Source organism: Leptonotus elevatus, chromosome 16 (assembly GCF_054856555.1).
Source record: "Leptonotus elevatus isolate MCC_2025b chromosome 16, RoL_Lele_1.0, whole genome shotgun sequence".
Lineage (NCBI taxonomy): Eukaryota > Metazoa > Chordata > Actinopteri > Syngnathiformes > Syngnathidae > Leptonotus > Leptonotus elevatus.
The window spans coordinates 5,107,333-5,127,203 of NC_141254.1; the positions used below are offsets into that span (position 1 = coordinate 5,107,333).

A 19,871-nucleotide genomic window follows, 5' to 3' on the forward strand; every position below is an offset into this window, starting at 1 on the left:
ACCAGGGCCGTGTTGCAACAAAGCTCATTTACCCACAGTTCTAAACAGATTTTGTAAGTAATGATTAATCGTAGCTATATTCTAATGCTAATTGCTGCAAAACGCAAACAGATGCGAATATACTTTTTTCCTGATGAAAAAAAGAGACTCTAATCTTTCTTTTGGTAGGTTCCATGTTTTTATAGCAATAGAACACAATATTCTGTGGGCCTTACAAAATCTGTCAAAATCCAGTAAAACAGCCAGGAGTGAAGGGGGTTGCTTCAGTGAAAATGGCTGGGAGTGAATGAGTTAATGTCTATTAACTCTTTGACTGCCATAAACGTTATAAAACGTTTAGCATAAACCTAGGGAAGGGCGCCGAGGACGTTAAAAGACGTCCCCTATGTTTTTTTTTTTTTTTTTCAAAAACGGGTGCAGGAGAAAGCCTTGGGCAGCTGTGCTGAAAGTATCAGGCAGATATGATTAGTCAAAGACTCGTTTTGGCCCCTAGAGGGCAGCGATGACTCTCTTTGCACAAGGTTGGATGGGCCGCCCACCGTGGGCGTCAGTAGAAGACGTGAGGCGGAGCTAGAGTGTTGAGGAGACAATGGCTGATGAAGCCACAATGGCTGACCAAGCAACCGGTTACAAGCAGCTCACGCTTGAGCATTTTTTTCAAAGACGGAAAGCATCAATCAATACTAAAAAGCGCATTGATGTCAACGATGATGATGACTCCGAGCTCTACGCCAAAGTTGGAAGCTTTGGCGCGACTTTTACTATCACGTAGTAAGCCTCACCGGCTAAGCGCGGCTAGCGCTGCTAAGGCCGGAAAACGCGCACAATAGCCGGCCGGGTACTTCTGCACAAGCGGACATTCGATCGGGCGATGGAGAGTTGGCATCGACCAATGCAGATTGATGATGATGATGATGATGACTCCGAGTTTGACGCCAAAGTTGGAAGCCTGGACGTGTTTACGATCACGTAGTAAGCCTCACCGGCTAAGCGCGGCTAGCGCTGCTAAGGCCGGAAAACGCGCACAATAGCCGGCCGGGTACTTCTGCACAAGCGGACATTCGATCGGACGATGGAGAGTAGTCGAAAAGCATCGACCAATGCACATTGATGATGATGATGATGATGGTCACTCCCGAGGTTGACGCCGGAGTTGGAAGCATTGACGCGGCCGTTATTCTCTCGTCATAAAGCCTCACCGGCTAGCGCTGCTAACGCCGGAAAACGCGGAGCTGCACAAGCGGACATTCGATCGGACAATGAAGAGTACCCCGAGTCTAATGCATATTCATCGGAGGAGCGGGTACAGTCTGATCACGGAGAAGACACTGTTTCTGGACTACGATGCCACCATGAATGGAGTGGATAAAATGGATCAGAACATCTCCTACCACCCGGCATAGCAACTGAAGGACACGGGGAAGCGAGACGTAACGAAACCGTAGCATGATCCTGATATTAGACTTGATGACACACTGCAGTATATACTTGCTATTCCCCGGAAAAAAACGGCCTGCAAGAAAGTGGCGCACGCGAAGAGGCAATCTGTTGTGCAAATGCTGTTGCGTCTCTTTGCACGCAGGAGAGTGTTACAAAAAGAAAAACTGTCGTTGAAACATCCACATATTTGTAAATAGCACCACAGTTGCACACATTTGTAAATAGTTTGCCAAATTGTTGTCAAATTGTTACACTGTTGAATGTAAATAAACGTATTTTGCTATCAAAAAACACTTTTTCATTCTTGGTGGTAGTGTTTTATAGAAGTAAAGCACTATTTAGGTGTTTGTGGCATCATTCATGGACAAAAAGAAGTGTAAAATTCACTAGAATGCATGAAATAATATCGTTTCACTAAAAGCTTGATTTCTCCATATTTTGGTCCAAAACAGGCGAAATTGGGTCAAACTAACCATTTTCTATTGTTGATTACTAAAGAACGGAATAAGGTAGAAACAAACTTTTTTTTTCTGATGAAAGATGAAAGTCCAATCTTTCATTTGGTAGTACGTGTGTTTCCATATTCCAAACAGAACATTTTCTGTGGACCTTGAAAGATCAGTCAAAATGCTTAAATCGGCTGGCACTGGCGGCATCCCTTTTCTGAAAACGTCTGGCAGTCAAAGAGTTAAACCAGGAGACACATTTTCCAGTATTGGTGCTCGGGATGTCAAATGTTAAATATTGAATTTGATTTAATACTGGGGGGGGGGGGGGGGATCATTAACAATGCTAATTGCTGCAAAAAGGAAACAGCTAGGAATATACTTTTTTTTACCTGATTAAAGAAGAGACTCTAATATTTATTTTGGTAGTTTTTATAGCAATAGAACACTATTCAGTGGGCCTTGCAAAATAATTCAAAATCCAGTAAACCAGCTGGGAGCGAAGTGGGTTGCTTCAGTTAAAATGGCTGTGAGTGAATGAGTTAAAAGTTTAAAAATGTCTCCCCTTAAAATTATCGACACAACAACCGATCACAAATGTACGTAATTATTCCCATGAAGCTCAAAATTGAACTCAGGATCATCCTTTTTCCAGTGGTCATATTTGAGATGCCTCAACAGTTTAATTGGAGTCCACATGTGGTAAATTTAGTTGATTGGACATGCTTTTGAAAGTTCTATATGAGGTCACACAGTGCATGTCCAAGCACCAGCTAAACATGCTGTCAATGGGATTGTCTATAAACCTCAGACACACAATTGTCTCAAGGCACAGATGTAGGGAATGGTTCAGGAAAAAATTTATCTTCTGCTTTGAAGCTCCCACTGAGCTCACTGGCAAGTTCGGAACCATCAGCTGTCAGGACTCTTTAGTAAAAGGTTATGTTAGCCAGCCTGGAGTTTGCCTGTAAGACCCTGACTATGAGTGACAAAATTCTCACGTCAAATGAAACAAGATGGCGCTCTCTTTGTTGTGAAAGCCAGACATTTTGTTTGGTAAAACCAGGCACCGCTCTTCTCCTGGCGAATACCATCCCTACAGTGAAGCAAAACACTACCACAGCGTGATGCTGCTGGGAATGTTTTTCAGCAACTGGAACTTGGAGACATGTCAGGATTAAGGGAAAGATAAATGCAGCAACGAAGAGCGATATCCTGGATTAAAAACCTGTTCCAGAGCGCTCTTGACCTCACATTAGGGCGACAGTTCATCTTTCAGCAGGACAAGGACCCGAGGCACACAGCCAAGATATCAAAGGAGTGGTTTCACAATTCTGAATGTCCTTGAGTGGGACAGCCAAAATCCAATCCAATTGAACATCTGTGAAGAGTTCTGAAAATGTCTGTCCACTGACGCTCCCCCAACAACCTGATTGAGCTTGAGAGGTGATGCAAAGAGGAATGGGCGAAACTGCCTGAACGTGGGTGTGCAAAGCTTGTCACATTATATTGAAAAAGACTTGAGACTGAAAGGTGCTTCAACAAAAGTATTTAGCCAATCCAGTGAATACTGAACGCAATTTCTTATTTGCAACCAATTTGGGGGTATTGTTGATTTTTACAAAGGGGTAGTGGGGGTGTCAAGGGAATTAATTTGATCACTTTTTGGAATAAAACTGTAATAGAACTGTCAAGATTAATTGACAAGTAATCAATTATCAAATTAATTGACAACTTTTTTGATGTAATCATTTGGAGCCTTTTTTTTATTGAAAATTGTCCAAAGACTCTGATTTCAGCATATCAACAGTAATTGTTCACTGATTTCTGTAGTCCTTCATGAAAGAAGACTGATTATCTTCTGTGTTTGATAAAACATTTAGTGTTTAATAAGACATTTGCAAACATCTGGTTTTACTTTGAAAAACAATGACCAAACCGGTAACATAGTACAACATCAAATCTCCCTTATTTTATTTTTTTATCACTATACTGTACAAATACGAAGTACAAAATAAACACCAATCACTGGTTAATACACAGTAATTAGGGGGAAATGCTTTTGTAATATCAATGCAAAATTCTAATGAATCTGATTAATCGATGGAATAGTCGATAGATTAATCAATTCTAAAAATATTCGATAGTGACAACAATAACATACCTAAATGTGGAAAAGGTGAAGTGCTGTAGATTCTTTCCAGAAGAGCCATTAAAGGCAACATGAACTAATTTGCTCCCAAAAATGTATAAATACGTTCTATTTTACCATGGTCCCAAAGGTGTATTTATATGTTTTTTTGTTTGTTTTTTTTATGCTAGAGCATACAGAAGGCGTTGATGCAGCCTATAAACTGGAGAAAATTAGTTATTACAAAAACGGCCTGCTGGTGACAGCGGAGTATAAGAGATCAACCATGTTGCAAAAAACTATTTTCCCCACTGTTTTAAACAGATTTGTGAATAGTGATGAAACTTAGCTATATGCTAATGCTAATTGCTGCAAAACAGAAACATAGAAATATACTTTTTTCCTGATGAAAGAAAAGACTCTAATCTTCTTTTTGGTAGGTTCCATGTTTTAGAGCAATAGAACACAATATTCTGTGGGCCTTGCAAAATCAGTCAAAATCCAGTAAAACAGCCGGGAGCGAAGGGGGTTGCTTCAGTGAAAATGGCTGGGAGTGAATGAGTTAAGGATGTCTGCAAATCTCAGTTAAAGTTGATTTGCTCTCCCTGTTTTTTTTGGTTTTGGTTTTAATATGTATAAAAAAATATTTGTTTTACCCATCCCACACGATAGCCTTGAACAACTCGTAAATCTCAGTCGATTATTCATTTGACAGCGCTAGGTTAGCTCTATGACTATGCTCTTTATCTCTTCACTGCCCTCCAGCCTCTCACCTTCTCCTTTCACCTCATCTTTCAAACAAATATATCTACTCGCTGGTACCACATTCCTAACGTGAGCTGCTGTGTGTTGCAACCCTTTGACGCATCCACTTTCACCTTTGAAAAGATGTGTTCTGAATGTCATCACTCTTGACATTTTCCGTGTGTAGTCTACATATGTGTGTAGGTACAACACAGCGTTGGCCACCGTCACACTACCATCTGTCCATCAGCGCTTGCTTATTTATTTCTCACTGTCCTGATCCGATGTGTGTTTAAAATAATACTCTGAGCACTCAAGCACTGCCAGTCTACTGTTAATCCTGGCAGCGAGGCTCCGCCCTTCCGCTTGACACCTGGTTCTCATCTGGAGAGTCCCATTTCATGCTCTTGTTGAACCCATTACCACTCCATGATGTCAGTCCTGTCAGAGAATACTGCACAGGCTTGGATCGTGGCCCTCACGGGCCCTTTCTGGACATTTTTCACTCCCCACCCCCAATGCCTGGCTGCCAGTGTGTCTGGCTTTCACCGGAGTTGGTCTGCTTTTAATTTGAAGCGGTGTTTGTTTTTGAATCCCCCATCTCATCTCCTGCCAACAGTCGGACTGACCAAGGAGCGTTTGCTCACATTTTTGCTTTAAGATGGAAAAGCTGCGCCTCTATCCGATACTGAAGTATAGGCACACGTGTGTTTGTGTGTCCAATGTCACGCGGCTTCTTTCTTCATCCCCATTATCCTGAGTGACATCTCCTGTAATGACAGCAGCTGTATCAATTACTCTGATTACTACTCTCATTATGCTGATGACTGCTGCTTTGACTGAGGGAACAAATCAACTTAAGAATGCATTATTCAGGCACACGTATTTATTTTATTTTGACAGTCCTTCCTTTCTCCCCATAGTGAAACCATCCAAGCCCAGGTGCTATGCCGAAGGAGTCACACAAGAAGGCAAAGACATCGTTCTAAGGTGTACGTCCAACGAGGGCACCAAACCCATGCAATACAGCTGGGAGAAGACCAGCGACGGAAAGGTGCTGCCTGCTTCCGGTGTGATAGGTAACGCTTTTGTGAATATCAACCCAAGGAAATTGCTTTCACACCATTTAGCTTCCTGTTAACGCCTGTGTTTCTGAAATGCTTTGCCCTTGCTACAGACCCGCTGGGAGGTACCATTAATGTGAGGAACGCATCTGCCAGCGCATCTGGCACATACCGATGCACTGCCACCAACCGGGTCGGGAGTGAGGACTGTATACTCTATCTCAATGTTACACCTCGTAAGTATACAGATGATAGGCATTGTCATCTGTCTTTTCAAAGGGAGGTCAACTCACTAGCTCCCAAAAAACGTATACATATGTTTTATTTTAAATGTTTCAAGTTTCCCCAAAGACGTTTTTTACGTATATACGTTTTTGATGTTTTCTTTATGCGAGAGGATACAGAAGGCTTGGATGCAGCCTCTCAACTGCAGAGAACGGGTGAAGAAATGGTAGTTATTACAAAAACGGCCAGCAGGTGGCGGCAGAGTATAAGAGTGTTTTAAACAGATTTGTGAATAGTGATGAAACTTAGCTATATTCTAATGCTAATTGCTGCAAAACAGAAACAGAAATATCTTTCTTTTTCTGATGAAAGAAGAGACTCTAATCTTTATTTTAGTAGGTTCTGTGTTTTTATAGAAATAGAACACAATATTTTGTGGGCCTTGCAAAATCAGTTAAAATCCAGTAAAACAGCCGGGAGAAAAGGGGGTTGCTTCAGTGAAAATGGTCCTGTGTCTTAATATGTTTAACATTTTAACATTTTCTTGATTTGTACCCCAAAAAATAATTGATCGTCCTATTGCACAGTGCACAAGCTGTACTCCAATTTCAAGTTTTTGCCTAAATAAATAAATATTAGTATAAATGTATTTTGGTCCAAAAGGAACTTACATAATTATAGTGTTTCTATTTTTTTTTAAATTGGTCTTAATATTTTTAAATGCTTAAGCATTTTCTTATTTTGTACCGAAAAATAAATAATCATTTGAATAATCGTGATTGCAATTATTACGATTATTATTTTTTCCATAATCAAGCAGCCCTAGTGGTTAACAATAGAGCAAAATTGCAGCGCTGACAAGAAAAAGCTTGTTTCTTGCACTGCATTAGTAACTGTTCTTTGTAAATGTACAAATGTATAATAATTAGAGTTGTCAAAGGATTACATTTTTTAATCAGATTAATCACATCTTAGAATGTCACGATTAGTCACTTAATTAAAAAGGCTTTGTTATCAACATATATTTTTGAGCGCCAAATTTGAAGAGCACCTGTTATGTGTTCATTCTTTTGACATAATAATAATAATGTTATGAGGACGTCTTCAAAAAATTTTGATCCACTGCACATGCTCATCCTCCTCTTTTTCTAATCAGTTAGGTACTTGATGTATAAAAGTAACTTACAGTAAGTAGTTGGTAGTCGTGAAGCTAATTTTCATTGAGGTTTTCCAGTTTCTAACAAAATATTGTAATTGTTCAAAGTGAAATGATGCATGTACTGGAGATATTTGTGTGATTATTTTTCCATGTGATGATGGAGTGAAGTGTGAGAATTATGAACCAAAATAAAGTTAACATATTACATACAGTAGGTAATGGATTTAATTGTTGAAATTGGGCAACTGGAGTTTATAAAAAATAGTGCATTTATCAGCATGTTAATATCCCTTTTAATAGAAATATTACCTTTTTTATGGGTAACTGAGAAGATAAATATTGTCGCCCTCTTAAAATAATTGCCTAAGTATTTATTTTTTATTTATTGCAACCATTTTTTTTTCATAAATCATCTCCCCATGATGCAAATGGTAATTTTTTTTGTGTTTGCTGAAAAAATCTGAAAAAACGAAAGGTGTCGATATGTTACTTAAAAACACAACCTTTTTTCCGGTACCAGCTTCATTAGTATTACAAGAGCTGGTATCACATTTCATTACTCTCTTCAGCTTTCTGTTACTGTTAATCATCTAGAGCAGATCGAGGATGCTTAACGTCAGGCAGCATAGATGCATTGTCAGCATATCTTCTGACACATTTATGTCATGCATTTCCTTCATAGATAAATGCATGCAAATAATTTGATTGGTGCAGTGCTGCCAACATTTTGCATCACTATTTCAAGGGGGCACCTCGAAGAGAGTAAAATTGTCCTGTCTTTGCCATAATAAATAGCATCACCTTCTTAAAATAATGGCCTAAGTCAAATTTGTATTATATTCATATTACAACATTATTTATCGTAATTTTTGGGGGGACTCAAATCTCAGGATGTTGTTCACCTTTTCTTTAATCGGCTTCATCCTTTGCTAAACAGAACGTTCAATTTTACCCCTTAAATGTGCTATACAATTGGCAGACAAGCAGTTTAGGGTGGACCCCACCCCAAAGCAGGTTCCTACGTTAAGCCTTTCTGGGTGGTGGCCCGACAGCTGAGCCATGTTGTAGTGGCCCTGCCAGAACTGGACTGGCCCTGTAAATTCATGATATAATACGAAAAGTTTCAATGATTATTTCATATTTTGCGTCTTTGTACTTTATTATTTCAGCCTTTAAGAAAATATTACTTCTGAGTACAGCAATTTCTGGACTATAAGCCGCTACTTTTTTCACTTGCATTCGACCCTGCGGCTAATACAAAGGTGCGGCTTATCCATCAGATCACAAGGGGGCGCACTATGAAGGAAGCGCAAGAGCGTCTGGCAGAGCAAACCAAACCAAGTGAGCCCAAATACAGAAGGAGAGACAAAACGGGAGCGAGACAATTTGCGCCCTCATTATGGAAAAGAAAGTAGCGGGAACCCGGTGCGGTAACATTAAAAACACCTGCGGCTTACAGTCGGATTTTGCAAGTGTTCTATTGCTATAAATACATGGAACCTACCAAAAGAAAGATTAGAGTCTCTTTTTTCATCAGGAAAAATGTATATTTGTATCTGTTTCCGTTTTGCAGCAATTAGCATTAGAATATAGCTAAGATTAATTATTACTTACAAATCTGTTTAGAACTGTGGGTAAATGAGCTTGTTGCAACATGGCCCTAGTTGATCTCTTCTACTCTGCTGGCCGTTTTTGTAATAACTACCTTCACCCGTTCTCTGCAGTTGAGAGGCTGCAACAAAGCCTTCTGTATGCTCTAGCATAAAAAACCACATTAAAAAAAACCTAGGGCTGGGCAATAAATCGAATTAATTCGATACATCGTCATTTTAAAAATCCAATTGTTGAAAATTTGCTAAATCGAGTTTTATCGTCTGGCTTATTAAAAGCTGTTGTTCTTATGTTCTGTTACATCTGTTGTGAGTTGTAATTTTGCTCAAGTGGCAGAATGCTGGATGTGTGGCTCACAACACATGTTTATAATAGCTACCAACTCCTTAAATGTGGCATTTAAGCACAAACTATGAATGTTAAGTTTATGTTCAAATAGATTTAGAATAAGTATACATTATTGCTTTCTGAACATTTAGCACTGGAATAATTTTTTAATAAATGAAACCTTTAAATAAATGTTTGTTGATTTTATTATATTAAAATCGATTAAAATCGTGATCGTCCTGAATGACTGCAAAAATCGAGATTGTATTTTTTGGCCATATCGCTCAGCCCTAAAAAAAAGTTTTGGGGGCGTTAACTGTGACTTTCAACCACATATCGGATATTGTAGGGGTTTCTATTGTGGTGCTATTGCTGAGCAAATTACAGAGAATAGACTTTAGACTTAGTGTTTTGGAACCCAATAATAATAATAATAATAAAAAAACAATAATGTGAACTTGAAAGTCTAAAAAGACGCACCACATTTATTTTTTCTTACTCATACCCTTAAACCCTTTATCTTCTTTGTGCTCAGCTCCCAACACTGCTGGCATCATCGCAGGAGTTATAATTGGTGTACTGCTGATCCTCATCATTATCGCCATCATACTCTTCTGCTGTTGCCGTGCCCGACACAGGAAGAAGTATGAGAAGGAAATCTGCAATGAGATAAGGTAAGCAGCCACACTTATGTATGGGATTTGGCTCTCTGATGAGTACAGATAATATATCATCTCACATGTCACTGTAGTCTGTAAAACTGCAGATGTGTATGGGGGGGGGGGATCCTAGAATTTCAATACTTAATATCTGCTCGGATATATAAATCTCAGCGGTTGAAAGAAATGTCATCAATCTAGTATAACATTAAAGATGCAAACGCTTTCCGTGAGAAAATGACAAGCGAAACATGAATGAATGACGAGTAAATATTGGATTGGAGTCAAATGAAATGAAATATGTGAAATGAAATGACATAAATTGCGCAGCAACACGACAAGCATTATTTGTCAAACAGTGTGCGACTCTCCGGTTGCACAATATCACAAGTAGGCACACATTTTTCCCTGGTTGGATTGCAGTCTTTATACAGCAGCTCCTAATGAGGCTTCTGGTCAACACCTATACAGTACATCAACATACTCTGTAGAAGCGCACATAAACACGCTTCCAGCCACCATGAAAATGTTTTTTTCCTCCATCAGCTCTTTTTTTTTTTTTTTTTTTTTTACCACTCCTCAAATAAACAGCTGTGGTAATCAGTTTGAAAGCTTTGTTTGCTCCGTGGATCCTGTGTTATGTCTGTTGCCCCCCGCCCCCGCCCAGCACCAACCACCTCTCCATCCGGCCCTCGGGCTCTGTGCAACCAGCGGGCTTACTATCACTCTGCTGTGGACTGAATCTGTCTAAGACCACAATGTGACACTGCTCACGCTGTAGGACAAAGAGGATTAGACCACTGGTTCTGTCTCCAACACACAGGCACACATTTGCTGAAACGCCACCCCATGACGCCATGGACAACACAAGCTCGGGCCCCTCCGGCTCAGTTTGGTCGAGCATTTAACTGGATTAATGCTGCTTATTAGCTGTTAATGTGGCTGCAGAGGGAAGAGAGGGCATTGCTGTATTTGCTTGCTCGCTTCATACTCCAAAAGGCCATTGCGGTGCAGACATTGGCCCCATCCAAACTGACTCATCAACTAATTATTTAATCAATGAGTCGTCGTTTGTCTTAAATGAGTCGGGCCGTGGTGCTCTTGAAATGACCTATCTTCTTGAATCTTCATTGTTGTCCTTATTAAGAAAGTAAACCTGTCTAGAGTGCATACCTAATGGAAGCGGTGTCAAACTCATTTTCATCACTCAGCGCATTATGTTGGGACATTTGACAAAATTCATTGATTGTCTGAGGAGAATTAACAAAATGATTTAAAATTTCATGTGTCACTGTCAATTGCTCAATTATCCAATTATCCATCCATAGAAATACGGACATTGATGTCATGTGTCCCAAAATGTTACACTCTGAAAACAGTTGGGTCAAGAGTAACCCAATTATGGATCAAAAATGGACAGATCCACTTAATGGGTCAATTTGAGCCAACTTTTGTTTTTTTATTTAGACAAAATGACCCAATTCTTTGACCCAAGTAAAGGATCTGACCAATATTTATTAGTTGTGTTTCCACTAAAAGACCCATTTCTTGACTCAAAGTTGGGTCAAATTGACCCATAAAGTGGATCCGTCCATTTTTTTAACCATAATTGGGTTACTTTTGACCCAACTGTTTTTAGAGTGTAGCAAAGCCATTTTGGCAGCATAGAAAACGGTTGTGCCACTTTGAGTAAATGACAAACACCACACTTGAACAATGATTGACAGCTGTTGTGGACCAGCTGCCACAACAAGAACAGTCAAAAAAAAAAGGATCGAGCAGTCTACCAAAAGAGGAACCAATGCGTAGCCAATGTTGCACTTGTACATGGCGGCTGAATCAGCAGATGCTAATTGTTACCACATGCAAAATGTGGGGGGAAATAATTAGTTTCGTTCATATGTGCTACTACGGTTTAAAAGAAATTACACAGTTGAATTTAATAACTGAGCAACACCATTAAGAAGACTTTTTACTGTATAAATGATGGCAGCCGAATTAGCAGCTGCTAAGTTGCTAACGTACCTAAAAAAAACACTGCCAGACTTTTGTGAAACTGCTAACTTGGATGGCATTTTGAGCACACATAAAGGGGAAATAAATCTCGATTGTACAAACTTATAAAGTATTTGTATGATCAGATTTAAATTCCACGTTGCAACGTCGCCGAGTTGGAAAAAAAAGAAGCTCTCCTGACACTTCATGGGCTATCCAACATGTCCACCTCGCGCATGTATATCATGTCCTTTTCATCAAGGTGACTGTCAATGCTCTTAGGCGAAGAGTTGATGGATAAACGCTAGCTTCAGCCCTCTTCGCCATTCTATTCCATTAACACTGCACCGCTACATTCCTGCCGCAGGGGGGCGTGTTCAGAGAAATAGTCACGTGACGTGCGGATCGCTATGTTCTATAGCCTATCCTGTTCATGGTCACATCTTTTAAAATTATCATTATCATAGTTATTTCTATGTCATACGGCACAAGAAGGCACCTTCAAATTAGTGCTGTACTGTTTTTAATTCAATGGTTTTGCATTTATGGCCTAGAAGTGAATATTTACAGTGCAGCCATGATATTCACAAGGAATAAGAACAGATCCCTGCCATGAGTAGTGAAAATCCATTAGTACCATATTGTTTGGACTAAACGTCACGCTAGAGTATTTTGTACTAGTCAAAGAATGCATCATGAAGAAGAAAAAATCTATACAAGTCGCTCAAGAATTTTTTCACAAAAATTGAGACCAAGAGCAGTAATGCTCGGACTTTGCCCCAAAATCCCTGTTCCCAAAACCTGGGTGCATTTGGAAATATGGTCCGAGCGTGCATTGCTTCACTCCGTTTGGAAAATCAGAACATTGCTAAAATGTGTCTCTCTGTCGGCCCGTCGTTGACGGATGCCCACATTTTCGTCGAGAGATTAATGGTGTGAAGCCTGGAAAAAAATACACATACTGAGAATCACCGCCTGTGACAACGAAAACTAAACAAAAATAATTTTGTCAACGCACATTTTTCCCCGGGCTATCAAAAAGATGAGCTTTTTTTTTTAAATGTGAAATGGTTTTAGATCCAAAATGTTCAACACTATCTGCTGACAAAAAAATATACAGGTAAAATGACTAAAACTAGATTAATACATGACAGTTTTTGTTAACTAAAACTAAAGGAATAAAATTACGTTTTCTTAGACTAAAATAAAGACTAAAATGCTAGATTTATAGTAGACTAAAAATGGACAAAATGAAAACAGGATGAGCTTGACTAACTTTTCTTTTCTTCTTAGTTTAAAATAGCTTATCTTAACTAGAATCCTGCTTCACATTGTGGGCCACAGATAGAAATCCTGTTGGGTTATTACGCCTTTTAGTGCTATAAATAGTCATGTGTCGAACGCCACATACTAACGGCAGCAGCAGAGTTACGTCACACAATAGCTGTTCTTCTGCTTCCATTTCTTCGACTTTCTTTTGGCATTTGGCGTATACTTTTGGTGCATTGCTGCCAATTTTTTATTAGACAGTAATGGTCTTAACTAAATGAAGCTCCTTCTCAATATATTAAAAGTAGTGGTGTCAGGTGATTGAATTTTTTTCATCGTAATTAATCGCATTAATTCTATATGTGAATGTACAATAAAATATATTTTTCTAAGTTTCATACTATTGTTAACATAAGTGGATTTTTTTTAACTAATAGAAATATGGCTACATCTTTTAGTCATGTATACAGTATTTTCATCATAATTCATAAAATTCAGCAAAAAGATGTACTGCACTGTAAAAAACAAAAAAAACAAGTGTGTAATTGATTTGTGTTGGTCATTTTTCTGCCACTAGATGGCATAATTGCATTTGTAAGACGCTGGTGACAGCTCAGTGCATTTTTCTTTTCATATTAAGAGCTAGTTCATCTTTAACGTAAAGTAACTTGTGAAATTCTGCACATTTAAAAAAAATGTAAACTACAACTTGACCCAGTCTCCACATATATATGCATTACTATTACATTTATTACTGCAAAATTTTGACGTGGACGTGTCTGCTGCGTTGTGACTGGAATTCCCCCAGTACAGGCTTTTTCCATTAATCGTGCCTTAAATTTTTTTTTTAATGGCATTAAAAAAAACTTTAAATGAACTCAAAATTAACGCACAAATTTTGACACCCCTAATTAACTTGTTCCCTCCCAGCCATTTTCACTAAAGCAACCCCCTTCGCTCCCGGCTGTTTTACTGGATTTTGACTGATTTTTCAAGGCCAACAGAATATTGTGTTCTGTTGCTATAAAAACATGGAAACTACCAAAATAAAGATTAGAGTCTTTTTCTGTTTCCGTTTTGCAGCAATTAGCATTAGAATATAGCTAAGTTTCATCATTATTCACAAACCTGTTGAAAACAGTGGCAAAAAGAGCTTGTTGCAACATGGCCCTGGCTGATCTATTATACTCTGCTGCCACCTTCTGGCCAGAAGCTGTATCAACGCCTTCTGTATGCGCTAGCATAAAAAAGAAAACATAAAAAAACATTGTTGGGAGTGAAGGACAAAGTATTAAAAAAAACGTGTTTTTAGGTTTGAATTAGTTAGAATGGTGACATTATTTGTGGAGTTTTGTTTTAAATGTCTGCTGACTCCGATTCCCCCCCCCCCCCAACAGAGAGGATGTGCCGCCTCCCAAGAGTCGCGTTTCAACGGCGCGCAGCTTCACGGTGGGCAGCCAGCGTTCCTCCCTGGGCTCCATGTCGCCTTCCAACCTGCACGAGTACGCCCTGAAGCCCCAATACGACAAGATCCCCTCGTCGGAAGAAGACCGACCTCCGAGCCACACCCCTCGGCCCCCGCCAAGCGCTCCCAGGATGGCGGGTCCCAACCTCAGTCGCATGGGGGCCATCCCCGTCATGATCCCTGCCCAGAACAGGGACGGCTCCATCGTTTAACGCCGCCTCCTCTTGCAAAAGGGACCGTGCGACAAAGGGGAGGGAAGAGATGAAGTGAGCGGTGCAAAAGCCACTGAAGTTGAAGCTGGAGCTTGCCTGACTTGCTCTTGCATACAAATGAGAACTTAACTCCTCCAATGAAGACCCGACTGCTGTGGTGCTGAGAAATTAATTTTACTCAAGTCACGCCAGAGCACATAGACTTTTTTTCAATCAAATCACAATTTAGAAACAAATTTTGCTTTCTGGACTTTCTTGCTGAAACATGAACTTGTAGCAGAGTGGTCAATATAGAAATGTATTGTATATAATGGAATTTTTTTTTTTTAAGTGTAGCTTGCCTTTGATTTAAAGAAACTGTATGTTAAGACCAGATGCAGACAGTAGTATGACTTCATGTGTGTATAGAATGAACAACAGTTCCTTCCGCAAGACAGGATTCGTACCCACCCCAATTTTGTTGCAGAATGGGATCTTTTAGCTGTGAATGACACAAAGAATCGACAAGACGTGTAAAGATCAAGATTAGATGCTGTCGCCAAAACAAAGGAAATGGAATTGTTAATATCTCCACCACTATTTGTTGTCATTTCTAGCTCGAAGATATTGCAGCATACAAAAATACTCATTGTGGGTGTGAACAATTTTGAGTTTGTCAGATGTATCGCTCATTTGTCTTCATTTACTGCTGTTATATTTTTTGCAAGCAAGTCTTTGCTCGTTTCTGGCTATTTTAGTTTAAATTATGACTGAATGAGATGCTATGAGCTTTGAAAAATTACCACTACACAGTCAATTCTGTAGAATAAATTTGATTATTTAGAGTGGGACTAAATAGACTCAGTTTTGAGTAATATTTACAATTGGAAGAGAGTAAAATACAGAATTGGGGGGGGGGGGTGAATAAAAGTCACTCAAGGGTTGAGGAACAAACTCATGACCTTCACCTTGGGAAAGAGCCAATCTCCTCCCTGAGCCACGCAGCTCCTGCTGTGTGTTAGTATAACGCCCGTGTCAGCTGAAATCTTCCGAACTCCAAGAGACCAAAAAATGTTGGTCTCCTCTTGGAGATAAGAAAACAGTAGGAGGGGCACAGCTCAGGTTGTAATGTGGCAGTCTTCCAAATTGAAGGTCATGAATTCGTTCCTCAACCCTTGAGTGACTTTTTCCCCTCCAATTCTTTATTTTACACCTTTCCAAGTGTAAATGTTACTCTAAAACTGAGTCTTTTTGGTCCCTGTCTAGTCAAATTTACTCTACAGAATGTATTGTGTACTATTTGTGATCAAAGGATCCCAGTCTGTTGTAGGCCAGTATACCCCCCCCTAACAGTTTGAAATGTCCCATCTGGTATGAGAAGGGTAACAATTGGTTTGTGATGAGTTGGGGGTTCGAGCATCCTCACTTAGTGATTGGCTGGATTACCGCGTCTCAAAGGGGCTTAAAAAACAATTAGTGCTGTCTTCACCCCCCCCCCCCCCCCCACACACACACACACACATACATTTACCTCCTCCAGCTGGACAAGGGGGCAGCTGGACAACGAGGTTCACTGAGCAATTAGCTCTGAATGTGTTTGACGGCCAAATGACCATAACAGAGCAGTGTTGATTATCATCTGCTGCAGTACTGCTGGAGCCCGCGTAATCCTCCTTATGTGCAGTTGCATTCCAAGGAGCCAGGGTCTTCATTAACCTTCTCTCCACGCTCAATATGAAACCTGTCATGGCTTCTGGAGCATCAATTTTTCTTCATATCCACTTTGGTTTCATATTAAAGTTGCCGCTCATCAGCCCATATGCAACAATGTACTGTATATTTAAGTCGAGGCCATTATTCTGTTTGGGAAGTTGGAATACTTTAATGGGGAAGTTGTTGTCTTTGTGCTCCAGGGCCTTACTCTGCTCCTTCTTTTCGAACCTTCCCCTTTGCACAGCCCTGACTGCTGGCTTCTGTTGTGCCTTGTTGTCCCAGTTGTAGCACATCCGCACCACTGCGGTCGGTTGCGTGTACTCACGTCCTCAATGGCCGCCGCGGTCCACAAAATCATATTCTCTCCACTACTGCTGCTATCAGGCCGACAAGGTCAAGTGTAGCATTTGTCACGTCCACTCACAACTGGTTCGTTGTCTTAAAATGATTTCTCATTTTTGCATTTATTTTCCAACACATGTTTCATTGTGTGTGTGTTGTTGTTGGGGTTTTTTGGGGGGGGGGGGGGGGCGTGATACTTACAGAAGAGGTTTAGGGCCAGTGAAGAGGGGAAAAAAGGTTGACAGGATTCTGACATTGTTTTCAGCATTCTGACTTTAAAGTGAGAATTTTCATTTTATTCTCAGAATTCTAACTTTCTGACTCCCCCCCGACGCCCCCGCCCCCACACAAACACACACAATTCATAGCTCTACGTCACAAAGTCAGAATTCTGAGATTAAAGTCAGAATTCTAAAATGAAGTCAGAATTCTAAGATGAAGTCAGAATTTTGACTTTAAAGTCAGAATTCTGAGAATAAAGCGAAAATCCTGCAACCGCCCCCCTTTCCACTGGTCTTAACTCTTCCGTAGCTATTCCCCTCCCACTTTCTATTAAAGTCGTGGCTGTATTTTGTCAAAGTAATTGTATTTAGTCCCAACTGTATGAATGAAGAACTGAAGTGTGGAAATGCCGATGTGGAGTAAACACGGAGCATTGAATTATTCTCATTTGGGGAAAAATACTAACCACAAAATCATGCACTGCAGACATAATAAAATCACAAAAATTATGAATAAACAATGTTTACTTAATTTTCAAATGTATTGTATGTAGGCCAAATGCAAATGTTTTATTATTTTTTTATTTACTTGGGCATGCGCATTGTGGCATTATGGAAGGATTTTTTTTTTGCATTTAGCCTACAAATACGTTTGAACGTCTTTGCAAATTCGTTCCAACTGATTTTCCATTCCAAAATGTTTACTCCACATTAGAAGTTCCACGCTTCTGTGGTGATGCTCTGCTGTGCTTGATGACTCAAAACAATACAAATGTTTGCGAGTGTGAGGGCATTTTGCAGTCTGAATGTGGCCCCACATAGACGTAGTTTCACGTCATGTCCCTCTGTACGCTCACAACTTTCATAACAACTAATATTAACACTATTAACTGTAGTTTTTTTTTTAATTGGCGTACTAATATTGTATGAAGATCTCCTTTTGAGTTTTGCACTCTGTATGAAATCCAATTATCCATTTTTGTGTGTATTTTTGTGCTGTATTTTTTGAATAAATAAAGTCCTCCAGACACAAAAAAAAAAACAACAACCCAAGGGCTTTGTTTAATGTTTGCACACCGGTAGCATCTGTCTGCTTAATTTCTCAAGACGCGTGCTCTCCAGTGTCGGCCTCCCGCCGCTTCTTCCACTATGATTAATTCTAATGGCTCAGTGAATGCCACTCCCAGACGCTAGGTGAGCCACTTAACGACTAATTAATCAATGAAGGGGCAAGCTTCTTTTAACGCTCACCGCTCGGCTTCCGCGTAAACGCATTACGGTTTCTGTTTGCCAGCTAGCACAGTTAAGCCAACCGCTCAATATGTCTACTATTGATTCTTTGTCTGTCACCTGCTGCAGTGGAAGTGTGGCTGTTTGTTTCTGCGTCAGCTTTACTTTTTTCAATTACAGTGTATTTGCTCTGTTAGTTAATGCGCTGGCTAATTATTGTAATCAAAGTGGCGCTGAATTAGCACTCATTTAAGATGCTGATTTTTTTTTTGTTCGAGAGCTCAGTATTATTCATTCGGCAGCCTTCCCGAGTCAACATGTCATCATCATCGCTCTCTTTTGTGTGTGTGCGTGCGTGCGTGTGTTGTATGGTGGGGCCAATATTTCGGGATTTCACCGAGTTCTGGGGCCCACCCGTCCTTGTGGGGCCATTTTGCTGGGCCCTACAAGTTCATACCTCTTTTTGAGGGTCGAGACTTGGTTTTAGAGTTTAAGTTTGAATTGGGTTATGGTTAGGGTAAGGAATGGGGGTAGGCAATAATTTTTTATGGTTGGGTTTAGGGGAAGGGGCTAGGAAAGGCATTATGTCTATGAGATGGCCCCACAAAGATAGTAAAACAAACATGTGTGTGCATGCATGCAATTTGTGCTCTTTAATATACCTGAAACTCTTCACCTTAACCAGATTCTTTAGAATTCCACCGTCGCCGAGTCGTGAAATTGTCAGGAGACCAGAGGAAGGATCAAAGGAAGGAAATATGAAGCAAAGTGAAATCCAACACCAACCAGGCATCACCCTCCACCTACAGTTACAAATCCAGAATCTTTCACCAACCCCCAGATACATCTGAATTCCAACAGGATTAGGGAGTCATCAAGAGACCAGAGGAAGGATAAAGGAAGGATAGCTGAAGCAGAGTGAGATCCACAAGGGCCAACCTGCTGATTTTTAATGTGTGGAATCATTCATGCGAGTGTTATGTCTGACTTTTGTGACCACCGATGCTCTGGTAGCACTCTCAACAGCATGCTGGTCATCTGGATCGATAGCATATTATTAGCCAATAGCTCTGCCGCGCGCAGGACGTTGACAGGTTGTCAATAAAGAGACGAAAGCACTTAGTAGCAGTGCAAAGCGGACACCCATTGGTATAATTGGATGTCAGTAATAGATAGGACCCCGGAGCATTGATCTGTGGCTCGTCCAAGTCACTCATGGAGTTTAATGGCTCCCCGGCAGTGTGTCAGGATGGCATCCCGCAAATGGATATGTTGGGCTGTAATGGTATTTTTATGGCCGTGCATTCCAAACATCCATTAAAAACGCGTTAGCACGTGTGCAAATTCAGATTTACAAACAAAATGCTGTTGTGTCGTTGAATGAACGTGTCCTGCAGCCTCGTGTCCAAATTGTGCCACTTTTTTGTCCCTCAACGCCTCATGTTCCTCTTCGCTTAATGTGTTTTGCAACGCACCTGGGAATTTGTGTTTACCTCCCCCAGTTGGCTCGCTCAATTTTGCCCGTGTAAGGTATTAATTGTTTGCACAGATCAAGGAGAACGCCGTGGCAGAAGGGGAGGGGAAAAAAACTCTCATTGGTTCTCCAGAAGGGTTTCCTTGGCAACCTTATCCGGCGGTA

The 19,871-nt window shown here is 40.3% G+C and overlaps 1 protein-coding gene across 1 annotated transcript in view; it reads left to right on the forward strand.

Moving 5' to 3' along the window:
- cxadr (CXADR Ig-like cell adhesion molecule) overlaps window positions 1-18,050 on the forward strand; it is a 60,057-nt gene extending 42,007 nt beyond the window's left edge. Inside the window, exons 4-7 of the mRNA XM_086099107.1 lie at window positions 5,685-5,840; window positions 5,939-6,061; window positions 9,683-9,821; window positions 14,468-18,050. Of these exons, the coding sequence (XP_085955233.1) occupies window positions 5,685-5,840; window positions 5,939-6,061; window positions 9,683-9,821; window positions 14,468-14,747 (698 nt within the window). The 3' untranslated portion in view covers window positions 14,748-18,050. The remainder of the gene's footprint in view (window positions 1-5,684; window positions 5,841-5,938; window positions 6,062-9,682; window positions 9,822-14,467) is intronic.
- Window positions 18,051-19,871: the final 1,821 nt, after the last annotated feature.